Consider the following 17,786-nt stretch of genomic DNA (forward strand, 5'->3'; position numbering starts at 1 on the left):
AATTTTTAAAAAATATATTTTATTGATTTTTTACAGAGAGGCAGGGAGAGGGATAGAGAGTTAGAAACATCGATGAGAGAGAAACATCGATCAGCCGCCTCCTGCACACCCCCTGCTGGGGATGTGCCCACAACCAAGGTATATGCCCTTGACCGGAATCGAACCTGGGACCCTTCAGTCCGCAGGCCGACACTCTCTTCACTGAGCCAAACCGGTCAGAGCCCAAATTATCTTTTAGATATATTCCCCTGTGAGATGAGATAGGATCTATGATTAAGAGCATCAATCAAATTCTTGGTTTTCCATCTTTAATATAAAACATATTTAACACAGTCCAACAATGAAAGAGAACACTTTCTGGAATTTTGTTAAGTCAGTGCTGTATTACAGGAGAAAATGTTTTTTGTTCAGTGAAGATCAGTTGCTGGTTTTAGACAACATCTAAACCAAACCACCAAAGCAAACCCTTAATTACAATATGGATAATCCCACAGAGTCCCTGCCCAGCATAAAAACTAAAGTAAAAGAGCCAAGTGGATGTGCTGAGATATGACATGCCCTCCACTTACTTTTCATATGTGTGTGTGTGTGTGTACATAAAATCTATCCTTGAAATAGCAGTTTACTCACTTATATAATGGGAATATTGATGCCTACATTTCAGAGGGTTGAAGTTAAGATGTAGGCTGGTTACCAACACTTGTTTATAGGGTCCCTTATATAAGCTACTACCTGGGGATACTATAATAAACTAGAGGTCTGACTTTAAAACTCTGACCTTCCAGTTGGGAAAAATAAACAACACATAACATTAATGAGATAATGTCAGCTCAGCCTTTTGAAGAAGACAACAGGACAAGGTGGTGTAATGTGGTAAATCATCACTAAATGCGAAGCTTTCGTTGAGGTGGTAAGAGAAGGAATCATGAAACTATGAGTTGGGACTAGAATGATAAGATGTAGAAATCCTACTTGTGGGGCTTAGGAAATAGAAATGTGGAACTTTCCAAACAGGATGAACAGGAAGTACACACTGAGCTGGAAGGATACTGGAAACAGAGGAAGAAGGCAGGTGTGGCAGAGAACAGTGAACCAGGAGAAGGATGGAGGCAGATGAGAGTTTGGAGGGTGTAGGAAGAAAGAGCTGCAGATCATGTAGGACTTTGGATTTTATTCTATAGGTCATAGGCAACCCTGGAGGCAAGTTTTCAGCAGGGAAGTAACACTTTTATCACGTTTTAGCAAGGCTGTTACACAGAGGGTGATCTATAAAGGGGCAGAAGTGGGAGCAGCATGTTGAGTTAGGAAGCTGGTTTGACGAGTTGGACTACAGCTTTAGCAATGAAGACACTGAAAAGTAGTGAAATTGGGGATATCTTTGGAGGATAAAACCAAAAGTGGTCTTTAATGGATTGGATAAAGATAGTTAAGGAAAACAAAAAACCAAAATTGATGCCTAGGTTTGAGGCTCAAATAACTGGGCAGATGGGGAAGGCTTGAGTTTGGGAGATAATTCTTGGACAATGTTTTGATGAAAAGATATCAAATGCCTAGATGACTATAATGCATTTAGAGCATGGGGGAGAGGTCAGGCTGGAGAATAAATGACCTATGAAAATTTGGGGTTAAATGACATCACCTGCCAGAAAGTGTAGGCAGGGAAGAGAAGAGGGCAAAGGGTGAAGCCTTGAATGTTCCAACATTTAGAGCAGTGGTTCTCAACCTTCCTAATGCCGCCACCCTTTAATACAGTTCCTCATGTGGTGGTGACCTCCAATTTCATTGTTACAAATTGAACATAATTAAAGCACAGTGAGTAATTACAAAAACAATATGTAATTATCTATGTGTTTTCCAATGGTCTTAGGCGACCCCTGTGAAAGGGTCGTTCGACCCCCAAAGGGTCGCGACCCACAGGTTGAGAACTGCTGATTTAGAGGAAAGAGCCCAGAAAGAAGACTGTAACCAGGAAGGTTAGGCACATGCTAAACTTGGATGAGAATTATCCCTCTTCTATACTGAGCATCACTCTGCTATCTGTCGCTATGGTGATATAGACTGGGTATATACTGCTGGTAACTTTTTAATGGACTCTACAAACAGATCCAATGCCTAAGATGAGAGAGTATTTTCTAAAGAGATTCAAAGTGAGCTTGATCAAAGTTTCATTTGCTTGTTTTAGTTAGTCATTATTTATTTTAGTGAGTCAGTCTAGCAGTACCTTTAGAATAACACTAGCTTTTACTTTTTAACCCATATTTCCTTTTAGAAAAAAAAATCCAAACCACTAAATAACTGTTATACTTTTTTATTACATATTTTAGATAAGTATATTTGCATAATTCTGTCCTCTTTCTCCAGATATGAATTTGGCTACTACAAGGGCCCAGGAAACTGCTTCAAGATTTATTTCTGGAAGAAACCTCAAAGTCAGATGATCTAAAAATATTATTCTCTGAAGAAGCTTCTTGAATTATTGAAAGGTACCACAGTTGTAGCTCACTCGTCCTACATTTCCCCCTAAATCTGGGGTAAACTCAGTATTGACTCACTTCTGGTCATCTCTCTCTCCTACTGGAGTCAATGGCCAATTGCTGGTGCGACTTTGATTTAACCCTCTCAGACTGGCTGCTTAACTTTTGCTTAGCAATATATCTGAGGTTCCTCTTTTAAAAAATCCCCCCAAATTCTGTGTGTGGGGGTTGGGGGAGGTCATACACAAGTAAGGGTGTGCATGAGAGTCTGGTTTGTGTGGAGAAAATGTTTCCTTTGAGTCAAAAGACTATATTTGAAGCTAACTTTCTTCAAAGAAAAACTATAATATAGGTTACATTCCTGATAACAGTTCAGATACCCGTTTTTTAAAAAACCAGAATGCCTCTAAGCACAATAGGTAACACACTATGAGTAATGTGTTTTTATAGGGCATAATAAGGGTAGAGAATGTGCAAAACTTGGTTGGGTAGAATATTACAATAATCAATCTTTTCAAATGCTACCCTGATGTGAAAGGGGAGTGCAATTACATGAAAGACTCTTAGGACTCAGGTTGTAAAAAGTGAAGAGGAAACTGCGGCCCAGCTACACAGAGGCTAGGAAAGCATGGTGTGAGTGTGTGTGTGTGTGTGTGTGTGTGTGTGTGAGAGAGAGAGAGAGAGAGAGAGAGAGAGAGAGAAGGTATGGGGTACACAGGATCTTGAGGACCAATAAAAAAACAGACTTTCAGGGAAAGCATGCTGGCCAGCTATGAGTCTTAAGAGATCCAACTGTGCTATAGGCGTGAACTATAGGAAGTCAAACTGCTCTAAGTTGAGGCCCATCTTAGAGTAAAAGGCTGACCTCTGAGGTCTTTTGCACCAGAACTACTATTACAACGTCCCACTTGGCTTATTAAAATGAAACTCATTAAACAGTCTTCTCAGGCATCTTTCACATATGTACTTTCTTTTCAATTTATTCCATGTTACTACTAAAAGCAATTCGCATTAAATATAAGGAGAGATGTGTGCGCGTGGGTTTAAAAAACATGGTCTCTTCGATTACTCCAGTCATGACATTTGATTGAAAAGAATTTCCCTCCAGGATCCTTATCGTTATTGTGAAGTATCTGTTCTTTGAATCTCTTGCCTTGTTTTTAAGATCACCTTATTATGCAACATCTGCTCTGAATTTCAAATGTGATAAACAGAGTATGAGTGCTGGTGGCAGATGGCTAATGACCAGCAGCGACAGGGCATTCAAGCCTGCCTTGTTTTCTGAGAAGCGATATTTTCATGTTAATTTGTTCTGTGTCCTGCAAAGATGAGACAAATCACCTGCTCATAATTCAGGCAAAGTGGAGACCACCAGGAGCAGAGAGGGGCCATGGCTCGATTCCTTTGGGGTGAGAGGAGGGAAGCTCTGGGAGACTTTCCTCATCTGCAGTACAGGGGACCGGTCAATCACTTCCCATTATGTCAGCTCTAAAAAGATGAACCAGCCCCGGGCATCCCATATTGACACCAGAGCCACTGTTTACTGCAGGCAGATATTATTCATTAAAACAGATATTGCCCAGAGGCAGAAAACAGGTGCTATTAGGAGTGTGTGTCAGCCTCTGAAGTCTGGGTTTTGTTAAACAAACCTAATAGTACATGTAATCTCTGACTGAAACTATTACAACCAACAGAAATCTCTAAGAAACATTCAACTGAAGATAAAATGAAATGTAATTCACAGAGAAAATGACCCATGCAGACACACAAACCTTTTCGGCTTTCTCAAGCCCTAGAGAATTCATTTGTTAAAGATGCATAAATAAAATATAATTTCTATTCCAGGACTGAGTCATCCAAAGAGGCCATATGGTCTTGCACTAAAAGAGCCCTGTCCTATTCTGGAGAGGTGGCTGATCTTTTGTGCCCTTTCAGGGTCTTCGAATTCCTACTCGTGAAATTATATTGTCAACTTCATCAAGCATGTTACATTCACAGAATGTCCAAAGAATATTAGGCTCTCAAAGACTTGATTAAACAGTCGATAAGCCAGGTCTTATATGAGGAAAGATAATGTACTCTTAAAGGGAGGCCTAAGTACCAAATGACAGTTCAGAAAAAGAGGGCATTACTTTTTGAAAGCATTATGATTTTACACAGGAGCCTCTCCCCATATACATCCTGTCATATAGTGGTTCTTTTTCTGGGAGGCAGTTAACAAATGACTAAGGAACAAGGGGAAGGAATTTGTTTGAATCTCTTGCCTTGATCCTTACTCATAGGGTGGCAGATAAAGGCATGAAAGAGAAAAAATAACAATCTGAAAGCCCCCCTTTTTTTCTCATGAAGTCCCCATAAATGGAAGGTGCTATATAAGCAAAGACACTGAAAATTTATCATAAAGCCTAAAAGTGTTCCTGCCTATAAGTTTAATTAAACATGAAAGTCCAAGAAGACAATATTAAATCTCAAATGATCAAATAAAAATTAAACAAAGACAGCAACGAAGTCCTCCATAGTTAAGTAGATAAAAAAATAACTTCTGAATTAGAAAGAGGAAAGCAAGATATGGCAATGATAAGCCTATGAGACAACATTTGGTATTTGTTGACTTCGTAGTACAGTAGGCATGAAGCTTTTTTAAGCAAAGGTCACTATCAACATGAATGGCTATATCTTGGGACATCAAGAAAAGAGATTAAAGAATGTGATGAAAACCTCAAGACGAAGTATGAATAAGCTGTCTATATGTGTTTATTAATTTTTTTTAGAATTAAGGTGCAATTTAAAATGTTGGAAAGAAACACCTATGGTTTTATTTTATTCTCACGATCCTCTCAATGACAATGATCAGTTCAGGATTATACCCTTAAATTACTTTATCAAAGACTGACATGAGCATTATGCAATAATTACAAGATTTCCCCAATGAGTTCACCCAACTATCAACCATCACAAATACTTAGGGTGTTTTTCTGCCTTAAAAAAAACCCCAAAAGGTATTTAAAAGAACTTGAAACATTGCTATGTGATATATGTAAATGGGGAAAATAAGCCTATCATGGGCTCTCCTCTAACAAACAGGTATTGAGCACAAAGACAAACTCAAAAAGAAGAAAACTAAAGTCAATGGAACAGAATTTGAGAGGAAAGATGGGTACAGAGCTAGAAGAGAAGCAAGAACAGGTAGTTAGGAATACCTACATTTAAAGAGATCTAATGTCCTTAAAACTGCTCAGAAAGAAATGGGATAATTATTGAGCACCATATTCTTTTATGAAAAGCAGATGGGAGAAAGTAAATTCTCTATTAGTCTAAAACAGGGGTGGGCAAACTTTTTGACTCGAGGGCCACAATGGGTTCTTAAACTGGACCAGAGGGCCGGAACAAAAGCATGGATGGAGTGTTTGTGTGAACTAATATAAATTCAAAGTAAACATCATTACATAAAAGGGTACGGTTTTTTTTTTTTTTCAATAGTTTTATTCATTTCAAACGGGCTGGATTCGGCCCGCGGGCCGTAGTTTGCCCACGGCTGGTCTAAAACCAAAGGAATAAATCAAGTTCTACTTGTCAGTATCTGGGAATACCACTTGCTATCATTAAAAGACATTTCTTAACTCTGTTTAAAAGATAAACTATTTTTTGCCGGGCTGGCGTGGCTCAGTGGTTGAGCATGAACCAGGAAGTCAAGGTTCCATTCCGGTCAAGGCATGTGCCTGGGTTTCGGGCTCAATTCCCAATGGGGGCCGTGTAGGAGGCAGCTGATCAATAATTCTCTCTCATCGTTGATGTTTCTATCTCTCTCTCTCCCTTTCCCTTCCTCTCTGAAATCAATATAAATATATATTTTTTAAAAATAATATAGACGATTTGTCTTTAAAAAAAAGGTAAACTATTTTCATCTGTTTATTCCTATAAATATGATTTAACTCATTTATAAACAACGAATAAGATAAGGAGTCTGCTTAATTAAGTCACCTAATTCACAAAAACAAAGGGTCTTCATGAAAATCTGCACATGATGTGCATAGATCTAAAAGACCTACTGGGAAGTTCTATTAATTAGAACGAAGACACCAACTAAACTTTATAAGCAGCTTTTTCCATTAGACTTAAAGGAAGAAAGAATTTCTAGTCAGTACACTGCATTTAGCTTGCTGACTTCTAAAAAACCCAAGTCATCTTTAAATCCCAAGAGTTTGGGATGGTCCTTAGCACTAGCTTCATATAAATGTTTTTATTAATGAGAAAAATTGAAGAAAGAAGGGCCTGAGACCAGTATTTCCGATTTGTATAGCATGGTATATCCTGGAGTCAATATACAAGTAAAGTATCTAATGTGCTCACATATGATGTTTCAGATTATATCTCTCAGAGTCCATGAATCATCAGAAAAACACTGAGCTATATTTACTGCATTATACTTTCCAAAGTTAGGGCCACATAATTAACAAATAGATATTTTTCAATAAAGGTATTAAGAACTAAAGGATTTTCCACTTGAGCCCTAACATTAATGAACTACAGTATATCCCACTTAGCTATATTAAATATATTTATCTATACACTGAGTTCCAAAAGCTCCAATTCTGGCAATTTTCATAAAGGAAAGAATGCCATTGCTTAATAGACTATACAGTGTGACTGTTTGACCAGGCAAAAAGACGATTCTTGGTACCTTTATGGTTTCAGTGGGCACTCCGGGCTCTGGAACTTTATTCAAATAAGTGGTCAAGTCTTGATCAACATGTTCAAACACTAATGTTAGTTTAGTTTCTCTGTCTGTTCGTGACACCGTGCACACATCGAATAACCTAAAAGGAAAAAGAGAGAGAGTGTAAGTAGGTGGCAATAAGCAAAGAAATAACCTGTACGTCTTACATATGTCCCTCATTTTGATCAAACAGGAATAAAAACAGGGCCAGTGTTGACCATTCCTGTGATAATTTGTAAGGATACCCAATAGGACTTGACACACAGTAGCAAAGAGAAAGGAAGGCAAGTGGAGCCTGAGAATATCTTTGTGGAGTGTTTCCTTATTTAAGACCTTAGGTGGGCCTTGCTGCTGCTGATAGTTTTAAACACTGCAGCCTAGGAAAAACATGGTTCTTAGCTCACAGTTCGAGAATTATTAAAAAGACTGACTGAGCATTCTTTGGAGATGCTGGACTTTGCAATGAAGTTTTCCCTGGAATTTAAGGTGTGAACAATCATGTCTGTGAAAATAAGTAGGATGGAATATGGAGAAATTTGGTTTATTTCTAAGAGAGCCTTCTCATTCTGGTCAATCAAATGATTTCCCTGGAAAGGGTATACATTCCTAGCTTTAAAATTCCAAATATCGTGCTCATTAAAACTGTAAAATTCGAACTTTCTTTTTCAAGGGAAGAAACTGCATTGGTAAACTATGTCACCTTGAATGATAAAGACAGACTAACCAACTTCATGATCAAGTACGGCTGGGCGAATTCAATTTCTTTCATAAAATCCTACACCAATTCAAAATTTAAGGTTTGAAAACAAAGTTTTCAGCAGCAAAACAATTGAGTCAAAGACACATTTTCCTTTGATTTCAGTCATAAAAGTACACTCTCTAGTACATGAGATGTTCAGCAATTGTTTGAAGAATTAAGCCACTCATAAACAAGATGTCAGTAAATTTCTTGACAAGGATGTAATATAAACACTCAGAAAAGGCTAATAAAATGTTATTCATATTATTTTCTTTCATTTTAAAAACTTAATAACACTCTTTATAGGGACTAACTATAAATGTGCACATAACCCAATTACTAAAATGCAGGGTTGACTCTCAATTATCCACTTTGTATATTACCTCTGTTAAATTTTTAATGCCTACCTGGCTACCATACCACCCGACTGTATGTCTCTAGGCTATATGGGACCCACAACATTCTCTGTGAATCTAAACTCAATGTTAAACTAAAGAACACTGTAAGTTAAATTTAGTGGGGTGAACAATAGCACCACCAACCACACACACTTCACAGCCAGATTCAAACTACTTTTTAATTACGGGCAGTTTGAGGTGAGTTCTACCACTCCATTCAAATCCACTAAGATCAACTGAATTTCTTCCTCACATTTATCTACTTCCAAATATTCTGATTGTTAAAGTTTTAATCATCTACTTCCAAAGTTATTTTTTCTAAATTCTAAACTCTTCCAAAGTCACCAATGTGACTTATTCTGGAACACTCTTCTGATAAAGTAAAAACTCCTAGTTAGTAAATGTATTAAAGAAAGTATCATAAGACATCTGAGTGCCACACTATGAAAAAACATGATTGCTATCGTACATGGATCTGACACCCGAGACGTCTATCAAAACAACTCCATAAATTGGGTAATTCCGAGTAACCTATCAGGCATTCATGGGCTCCTGAGAACCATCTTCTTCCCATTAGACCCATAGACTCTGATGGCTTCACTTTTTATTTCCTTTGGAAGAAAAAGGAGTTCCAAATAACCAAGCTTCTTCCTATCTGCTGCGTCTATTTTTGTCATAAAATAAAATAGCAGTGAACCAAAGATGGACTATACCAAACTCAAGGTCAAACATGGGGCTTCACCACTGCTCCTGTGCTTCATAAACGTTCCTGTAAACATGCTTCCCATTACATTTCCTCAAGGAAGACACAGTGTCTGCCACTGCTTCTGGCGGCAATGATTTCAGTAACTCTAGTTCTCATTGCACTTAGAGTTTTTAATATGTAAGACATTTAAGTACTTTTCAAAAGGAAAAGAAACGTCTGACTGGGACATAACTGGAGAATGAAGTGATCATAACACACTGCTGAGCCAAAGTCACCTGCTCTCAAACCGTTAAGTTACCAAACAGCCGCGGCATATAATGTTGCTTCAGCTCATGAAACCGTTTGCAAGCACTCTTTGTATGACACAATAGAAGAATAACATCTAACCCACCCAAGTACTTTTCCTCAAAGTTATATCCCTTTATTCAAAATATTAAGACTCACCGTTTTGAGAAAAAGCCCTATTTTTATTTTATTTATTTTTAAATTTTTATTTTTCAATTACAATTTACATTCAGTATTATTCTGTATGAGTTTCAGGCATATGGCATAGTGGTCAATCAGATACTTTACAAAATGTTCCCCCTGATATTTCCACTATCCACCTGTCCCCATATACTAGTATACTTACTACAACATTATCGCCTCTATTCCCTATGCTGAAATTTACATCCCCATGACTATTCTGTAATTGCCAATTTGAAAGGCCTTAATTTTAACTGGCAATTTTTAAAAAGTGGAATTTTTTAAGAGATGTGTCACAATATACAGTGTGGAATCTTCTTATATGAATTTTAATGTATATACATATTCCAGGCTACAAAAAGAATGGTGTGAGGTAGGAGCAGCTCATGCTGTTCAAGGAGATAATCCTCTTTAAAGGTGGCATTATTAATTTCATGTGGGAAACGGAGCGTATCACATTCTCTTCCAAAATTCACAAGTGACATCGAGGGAAGTAAAAGTCCTAGGAGGACCTGCAGGATATCCCCTTTTTGGTTCTAATGTTGGGTATCAACATCCTATAGCCCAGTGCTCCACCGAAGTTCTGGGAAATACTGCTTTTCACTTAAATAAGAAATTTAGTTTGACTTAATTGTTCAGTAAACATTATCAGAGTAAAAAAGTTATATTAGTCATAATGGGTAGAAAAATGTCTTGTGACTCAACAGTTATAAATATTAATCTTAAGCATTTTAGAATATAATATATATGATGCTTTTTCATCTACAAAGACTCCCCCTGGAATTACCACAAATCAAAATAATAGGCACTTTGGTGGGAAATAAAGAGAAAATAGATGCAAATCTCACATAAGTAACTACGCTAAAGAACTGAAATCCCTGATATTTGGCAAGAGGGCAACAATCTGTAATATATTTATACAAACCAATGAGGATGTGGCCAGGCTGCCTAGAACCTCTACACTTGTAAACCCAAAGAACCAGACAGGTCTGAACATTTGAACAAACACTGGAAAATAACTTCAACTGTATGATTCCTTGTGTTGACTACCATCTCAAGACTTTTTAAACTTTTTTTTTTTTTTTTGCTAGTCAGTAAACTGACAAAAATACCATTTCAATGACTGCAGTTCCATAAGAGAAATATAACCACACTGTGTTGAATATGAGCAATATCTCAGATTACTTTGAGAGGAAATGAAAACTACCATTCAATATTTATCCATTAGAGCTTCGCTTAATGTGACCCAAGTGAATGTTCAAAAAGTAGAAGTGGCCTGGCCAGTGGTTTAGCGTTGATCCATAAATCAGGAGGTCAGGATTCGATTCCTGGGCAGGGCACTGCCTGGGTTGAGGGCTCCATCTCCAGCAGGGGGCATGAAGGAAGCAACCAATATATGACTGACTCCCTTTCATCACTGATGTTCCTATCTCCCTCTCCCTTCTGCTATGAAATCAATAAAAATATATCTTCAAAAATTATTTTAAAAAAAGTAGAAGTGAAAAGGGGTTCTCAGCACTTACTGAGTCCATGAACCCAGTTTAGCTGTGAAAACACAATCCAGAAGAGGCACAATTAAGTCAGCCAAGCCCCCCACTATCTCATAAAGTAATTCTCTCACTGTCTCTATTGTCTTGACCCCCAGCTGCAGGGCTGGAGCAAGCACTGTGGTCCAGCACAGCACGCAGCTTTCCAGCTGTCCCGATGATGTAATTATCTCATAACAAAACATCTCCGTGAATTAACTCTGCATCCTACCCATTGTAATTCTTAATGATTGCTTCCTGTCCGTGTTCTCTAACTTGCTATTCTGGATCTATTGCATAGGCAAGTTGTCTTCATCTAATGGATGGGATTACATCCAATAAATTTGGGATTTCCAAAGATTACCATTTACAAAGGTCTCCCAAACAACATGCTTTGGAAACACAAGCCCTGCCTTTCTATTGTGCTTATAATAGAAGGGAAATTTGCATTATTTGCTGTGATTAAACTTTGACCTGTCACAGGAAGTCCTATGAGGATTTTTTCCTGTCACTTTTCCCCCTATAATCTTGCTTGAATCTTTGGACATCAAATATAAGACGTCGGGCACAGCTGACTAAGGGCCCTAAACAAAATTTTACTGGAACTACAGCCTGTCTTTGGAATTAAGAAGACTTTTAAAAAAATCTCTAATCTCTTCCTTTATAGCCCAAAAGCACATTCTGTGGCTATAGCTTGCATGCAACAAATTTATGTTCACACATTCTATTAGGCCTACACTACTGAACACTGGCCAGGGTGTTCACATTTTGCTCAATAAATATGGACTGGGTGTGCATTTATTCTCAACTGACACTGGATGGTGTAACTCCAGAAGTATTTGCCCCCAACAATAATGAGCATTCTGGATGCCAGAAGGAAATCGCCATTTTAGGGGCATTGATAAAATATCAGTACCTACTGTGTGCAGCCACTGTGTTTGGTTTGAGAGATTCCAATATATCTAAAGGCGGGTATTGCCCTTGAGAGCTTTACTATCTAGATGTGGGAGAAAAGGCTGATACATAAAACTAAAAGTAATGATGCATGGTATGTAGCAATTCCAAATAAATTCTATAAACAGTGTATGAAACTTTATATATTATATTGGAGTAAATTCATTCTATATCTACTAGAGGCCCAGTACACGATTAAATCGTGCGCATATAGGGTCTCCTAGGCCTAGCCTGCCATCAGGGCCATGTCCGCCGCCCTGTGACACCTCCCACGCTCCGCAGATGTTGCCGGCACCCCACCCTACCCGCCACGAGAGCCACAAGCCTTTTATGATATAGATTATAGTGCACATCGGTGGTGTCTGCCTTTCTACATCAGTCACCGCTTCTGGAAACCATATTCTCATTTTCTGTTGAGGAACGACTCTATCCCATACTCAGGTAATATGGTATTGGGGGCATGGGCGCTGGATAGCATGTAATCTACCCTGGACAAAAAGAGTGACAATGATTAATTCAGGGATGGACAGGACCATGAGAATCAGTCCCAGGAATTTTAAACTAAAACTTCTGGGACAGTAGAGCTCTCTGTATTCTGGGATTACTAAACTTGCAACAGATCAGCCTGCAGCTGCTGACGGCCATCTCTGCCACCACTTCAGTGAGCCTTTCCCGGCGAACACTCAGCCAACACCAAACAGAGGAAGAGCAGAGAGATGACAGGCAAGAGATTCCGGGTGATACTGGTTAAGCACCGGGACCTGCTTGTGCCGACCACCCCTGGATTTATTAGTTATGGGAGCCAGTAATGTCACTTTCATGCTTCCCCAGTTTGAGTTGGGTTTCTGTTGCAACAAAAAATAGTTCTAAGGCATGCATCAATATTTTGAAATGATCAAATGACTTTGAAACATTACTATCTGACTTCAAGTACGTCTTATATATCAGACAAAATGAATTAAGCTCAAGCACATAAGCAGTGGTACCTATACCCATTCTCTGACTTGCTGGGAGACTATTCGCCTGAAATGGTTTCTCCACGAGCTTGTCCACTGGGCAAAAGTAATTGACAGCCGCAGATCAGACTAATTCATCTTTCCCAAGAAGCCATGAGGCTTCTTCCCAGAATTCCTATTTGAGGTTCCTGGTTTAAGGAACATTTACGGCAAAAGTAGAGAAAGGAAGAAGAGAGACAAGCTCAACACAAAACAGAAATATGGCACCTAGAACAGAAAATAAAGTGAGGTGGCAAGAAATACTTTAAAACAATACAAAGTTATAGAATTTAATTAATTTAAAGGTTGAGTCCAAGGCTAGGACATATGTTCTCCTGAAACCCTCCACTAAACAACCCCTCTCCAACCTCACTGTTGCTCAGAAGGGGAAACAGACTGGAACGTGTATCAATAGTAACTCTAAAGCAGGGAAACCCTTTTGTTTTGTACTGTTACACTTAAGGCTACCCATAACCTGACAAGCAAATACAGTCAACATTTTTTACTTACTGAATCATTACATTCCTTACAGCCTTAAAGAGAGTGTTATAAGAAAGTTTCATGATTCATTTTCTCTCAGTTCATCTTTAAAGATTCTATTAATCTAGTTTTAGCTTCTATCTGCATACACCTGGCAGTGTGGATCTATGAGTTAATATCTTTGTATCCATTAGCCAAAAAATGTTTTACAAATTAAATGGGAATCCCCAAAACTGGACAAGTTTACAAGATGTGACTTGCATTACAGTAAATATTTAAAACTGAGCAAACGCTAAAACTTGTGTATATAGAAACACACTGGAACTGATTAGCACAAAACTGGTATGCGATTAGCTCGGCCCCAGAGGAGCTATTTGGGATGTATTCTACCTGCATTCTACCTGCACAGATCCTCATCTCTAGGGCTTCCTGGAGAACCACTTCCTGGATGAGCAGGTGAAACTCATCAAATAGACAGCTGACCACCCGACTCACCTCCAAAGGCTGCGGGTCCCCAAGCTGGGCTGGGCAAGTATCTCTGAAAGGCTCACCCTCAAGCACAACCCTTTGAGAGGCCCTCTGCATACCCCTGGTGTCTGGCTTTTGCCTGAGCCTCTGTCCCTGAAACCACTAGCCATTCTTTTAACCACCCTGGAGCCCTCTCCCATGCACTGGACCAAATAGAAACAGCTTTTTGCAGCAAAAAATATAAATAAATACAAACTTTAACTTTGCTTATTATATTCTTTTAATTCTCCCCAACACACACTAGGTACTCAATGTTTATTGAATGAATCAAATTTTTCAAAATTATATCGCAGGGAAAAGTCAGGAGCAAAGTGAAAGAACGAACCTTTAGGTCATTAGGAGAGCGTGGTACTCTAGGTCAAATCTTAAAACTGATGTTAAATGAGGAATCACACACTAATATGTGGCATTTATTAACGAATACTTGTTTGCTCCCTGTCTACTAGCTACTTCTCCATATTTGGCATTTTGAGTCCTCACAACAACTCTATGGGATGTTACTTATTTTATAAAAGAAGAAACAGATGTATGTAAACAAATGCTCACTGCAGCAGCATCCATAAGAGCCCAAAAGTAGAAACGACCGAAGTGTCCATCCGCTGATCAACAGATAAACAGAATGTGGCATATTCATATAATGGAATACTTTTGGTAACGAAAAGGAATGAAGTACAGGTACATGCTATGATGCAGATAAATCTTGAGAAATTATGCTAAGTAAAAGGAACCAGTCACAAAGGCCACACATTTATTGCATGATTTTTTTTTTTATAGGAAATGTCCAGAATAGGCAGATCCACAGAGGCAGTGATTGCCTAGGGCTGGGGGGGGGTGGGGAAGGAGAGGTGGGGGAGGAATGAAGAATGATTGCTAATGGGTTCTGGGTTTCTTTGTAGGGTGATAAAATATTCTAAAATTAGGCCATGTTGATGATTACACAATGAACATACTAAAACCACTGAACTGTATATTTATACAGGTGAATCTGATGTTATGTAAAGTCTCCTATATAATAAAAGGGTAATATGCAAATCGACCAAACAGCTGAATGACCAGTCGCTATGCTGGGGTGGGGCTTGGGGTATGAGGGGGTGGGAGTATAGGGGGGGGCAGACACTCAATGCAGGCGCTGCCCCCTGGTGGTCAGTGCACTCCCACAGGAGGAGCACTGCTCAGTCAGAAGCCGGGCTCACAGCTGGCGAGTGCAGCAGTGGTGGCGGGAGCCTCTCCTGCCTCCAAGGCAGCGCTAAGGATGTCAGGCTACCAACAGTCGGACATCCCCCGAGGGCTCCCGGACTGTGAAAGGGTGAAGGCCAGGCTGAGGGACACCCCTCTCCCCCGAGTGCACTAATGTCATGCACTGGGCTTCTAGTATCTCAATAATGTCCTTCAAAAACAAAAAGAGAAAAGAAACAGCCATAGAAAGGTTTAGTATTTTGCATGAGGCTCAAGGACAGTAAGTGGTGGAGATGTGAAGTCAGTCTATCTAGTTCCATAGCCTAATTTCCTGACCCCTCTGTATGTAGCACAGCATTTGGGGGAAGATACCTCTCTGTGACAAATGAGACACCCTGCTGACACTCTTTGCAGGAATGCCAATTCCCAAATGTCTTCACTAAGCTTGGATATCCCATGTATGCTCTACATGCTGGGCTGAGAAAAACAGGTCTTCAGAAAACTCACAGGAAAAATTATAAAAGCTTATTTTCTCATTCAACTTTTCTTCCTTTCATCACTCATATACTTTTCTTCAATCTGTTCCTCCACGTTACTGAGAAAATCCTGATCAACAATCCTGAAAAGGTGGTTTTTAAAATTAAATATATTAACAACTTAAGTTTAACTTTGTTTGAGGGGAAAAAATAATATGCAGGCATTTACTGTCTTCCTAAAGGTATCTGATTTTTTAAAAATATATTTTTATTAATTTCAGAAAGAGAAGGAGAGGGAGAAAGAGAAACAACGATGAAAGATATTCATTGATTGGCTGCCTCCTGCACACCCCCCAATGGGGTCTGAGCCCACAAACGGGGCTCCTACTGGGAATAGAATAGTGACCTCCTGGTTTACAGATCCACACCAGCTGGGCAAGGTATATGAATTGTGATCCTCCCCCAATAAGGGATAACTCCATAAAAAAGAATGTGGAAAAAATAAAATTATTTCTCTGATATCTGCCTAATTGTCAGGTTGAAAGCGACAGAATTACTATGGAACACAAAAGAAACAACAACAGCTCACAAAGTCTTCAAATTACCCTAATGGTCACCATATACAAGCCAAAGAAAAGTACTGCATGGTATAATTATGGAATTTTATAAGTATGGAGAAAGTTTTAGGGATTACTTGGTGCTGTACAGCTGTTTTAATAATGAGGAAACACAGGCCGAGACAGTGTACAATGGCAAAGCTAGCTAAATAAAGGAGTATGACACCTACGTCTCCTGACTAAAAATTCTGTGCCCTTTCTAATAGAACGAGGTAAAAGCAACCAAAACAACCAAAGCATGTCTTTTAAAAAAGTCACTATAAAAATTAACTTCTAACATCTTACATTTAAAAATGAGATTTATTCTAGCAAAATTTCCAGGAGCTATTGTGTTAAGAACACCCTCAGGAAACTATTAAAAGATAAGAAAACAAAGCACAGTTGGAAAAGAGAAAAGAAGTGGTAGCTCTATCAACTACTAAACTGAAGGATCTGAAATGAGGTGTTTTGTTCAGATGCAAAAATGTATAAATACTAAGTTATGATTTTTAATATGGCCACATAATTTTATAACAGAGTTTGATCTTTGGTCGAAAAACATTTCAGGCAGGTAAATATTTCATGGTATTAAGAATGATTAAAAAGTAAAGCAGATAAGAATTTGTAAATGTAGCTGTAACTATAACTAACTCCTCCAAGGCAGAATTTTTCTTTTGAAAACACACACACAACAACAACAACATCACCACATTGGAACAACTCATACTGGGAATCTGTTAGGCAAATAGGTATTTCACAAAAGTAAATATTTTAGATACCTTATTTTTACCCATCTTAAGCCCTCCAACTTTTTTAAAAATTAAAGTTTTCAGACAAAAACAAACTCATAGATATAGACAATAGATTGGTCATTACCAGTGGGGAAGAAGGTGGAGGGAGGGTGAAGTAGGTAAAGAGAGTCAAATATAAGGTAAAAGGAAACTAGACTTTTGGGAGGGGGGCATGCAATAATTAAAAGTACACAGATGTCAAATTAGAATCTGAAAATTATATAGTGTTATTAATCAATGTTACTCCAATACATTTAATTAAAAAATAAGTTTTTAATGGAATTCTTTGTAGCATGCATTTAACATTTTCTTGACTTTTAAGCACAATATACTGATTATGTTCTACTGGTGGATAATTGATGATCATTATTATTATCATTAAATTATAATAGTTTAATTCATCACTGTCATTGTGATCCTTTATTTGAGCACTTTCTAGATGCACGAATATGAGGCAAGGAGATCCACACTGAGACAGATTATAAATCAGTCAAAAAGCAAAAATCCAAAAAGAACAACACAAAAAAAAATTGGCAAAGGTAATAAAAGCCAATATTACTGTATTTTAGTTTCAAACTCTTTTTATCCTGATATGATTAAAAAGACAAATTCAGCCTGGCTGGTGTGGCTCAGTGGTTGAGCACTGACCTATGAACCTAGGAGGTCATGGCTCGATTCCCAGTCAGGGCACATACCTGGGTTGTGGGCTAGATCTGCAGTGTGGGGCCTGCGGGAGGCAGCTGATCAATGATTCTTTCTCATCAT

The 17,786-nt window shown here is 38.5% G+C and overlaps 1 protein-coding gene across 4 annotated transcripts in view; it reads right to left on the reverse strand.

The window, feature by feature from the left end:
• The window catches only part of CDK6 (cyclin dependent kinase 6), a 205,703-nt gene that overhangs the window by 136,585 nt on the left and 51,332 nt on the right, over positions 1–17,786 (reverse strand). For all 4 annotated transcript variants that reach the window (XM_059712312.1, XM_059712314.1, XM_059712313.1 and 1 more), the window contains exon 3: positions 7,156–7,291. In XM_059712312.1, coding sequence (XP_059568295.1) covers positions 7,156–7,291 — 136 coding nt within the window. The remainder of the gene's footprint in view (positions 1–7,155; positions 7,292–17,786) is intronic.

This window comes from Myotis daubentonii, chromosome 10 (genome assembly GCF_963259705.1).
Source record: "Myotis daubentonii chromosome 10, mMyoDau2.1, whole genome shotgun sequence".
NCBI lineage: Eukaryota > Metazoa > Chordata > Mammalia > Chiroptera > Vespertilionidae > Myotis > Myotis daubentonii.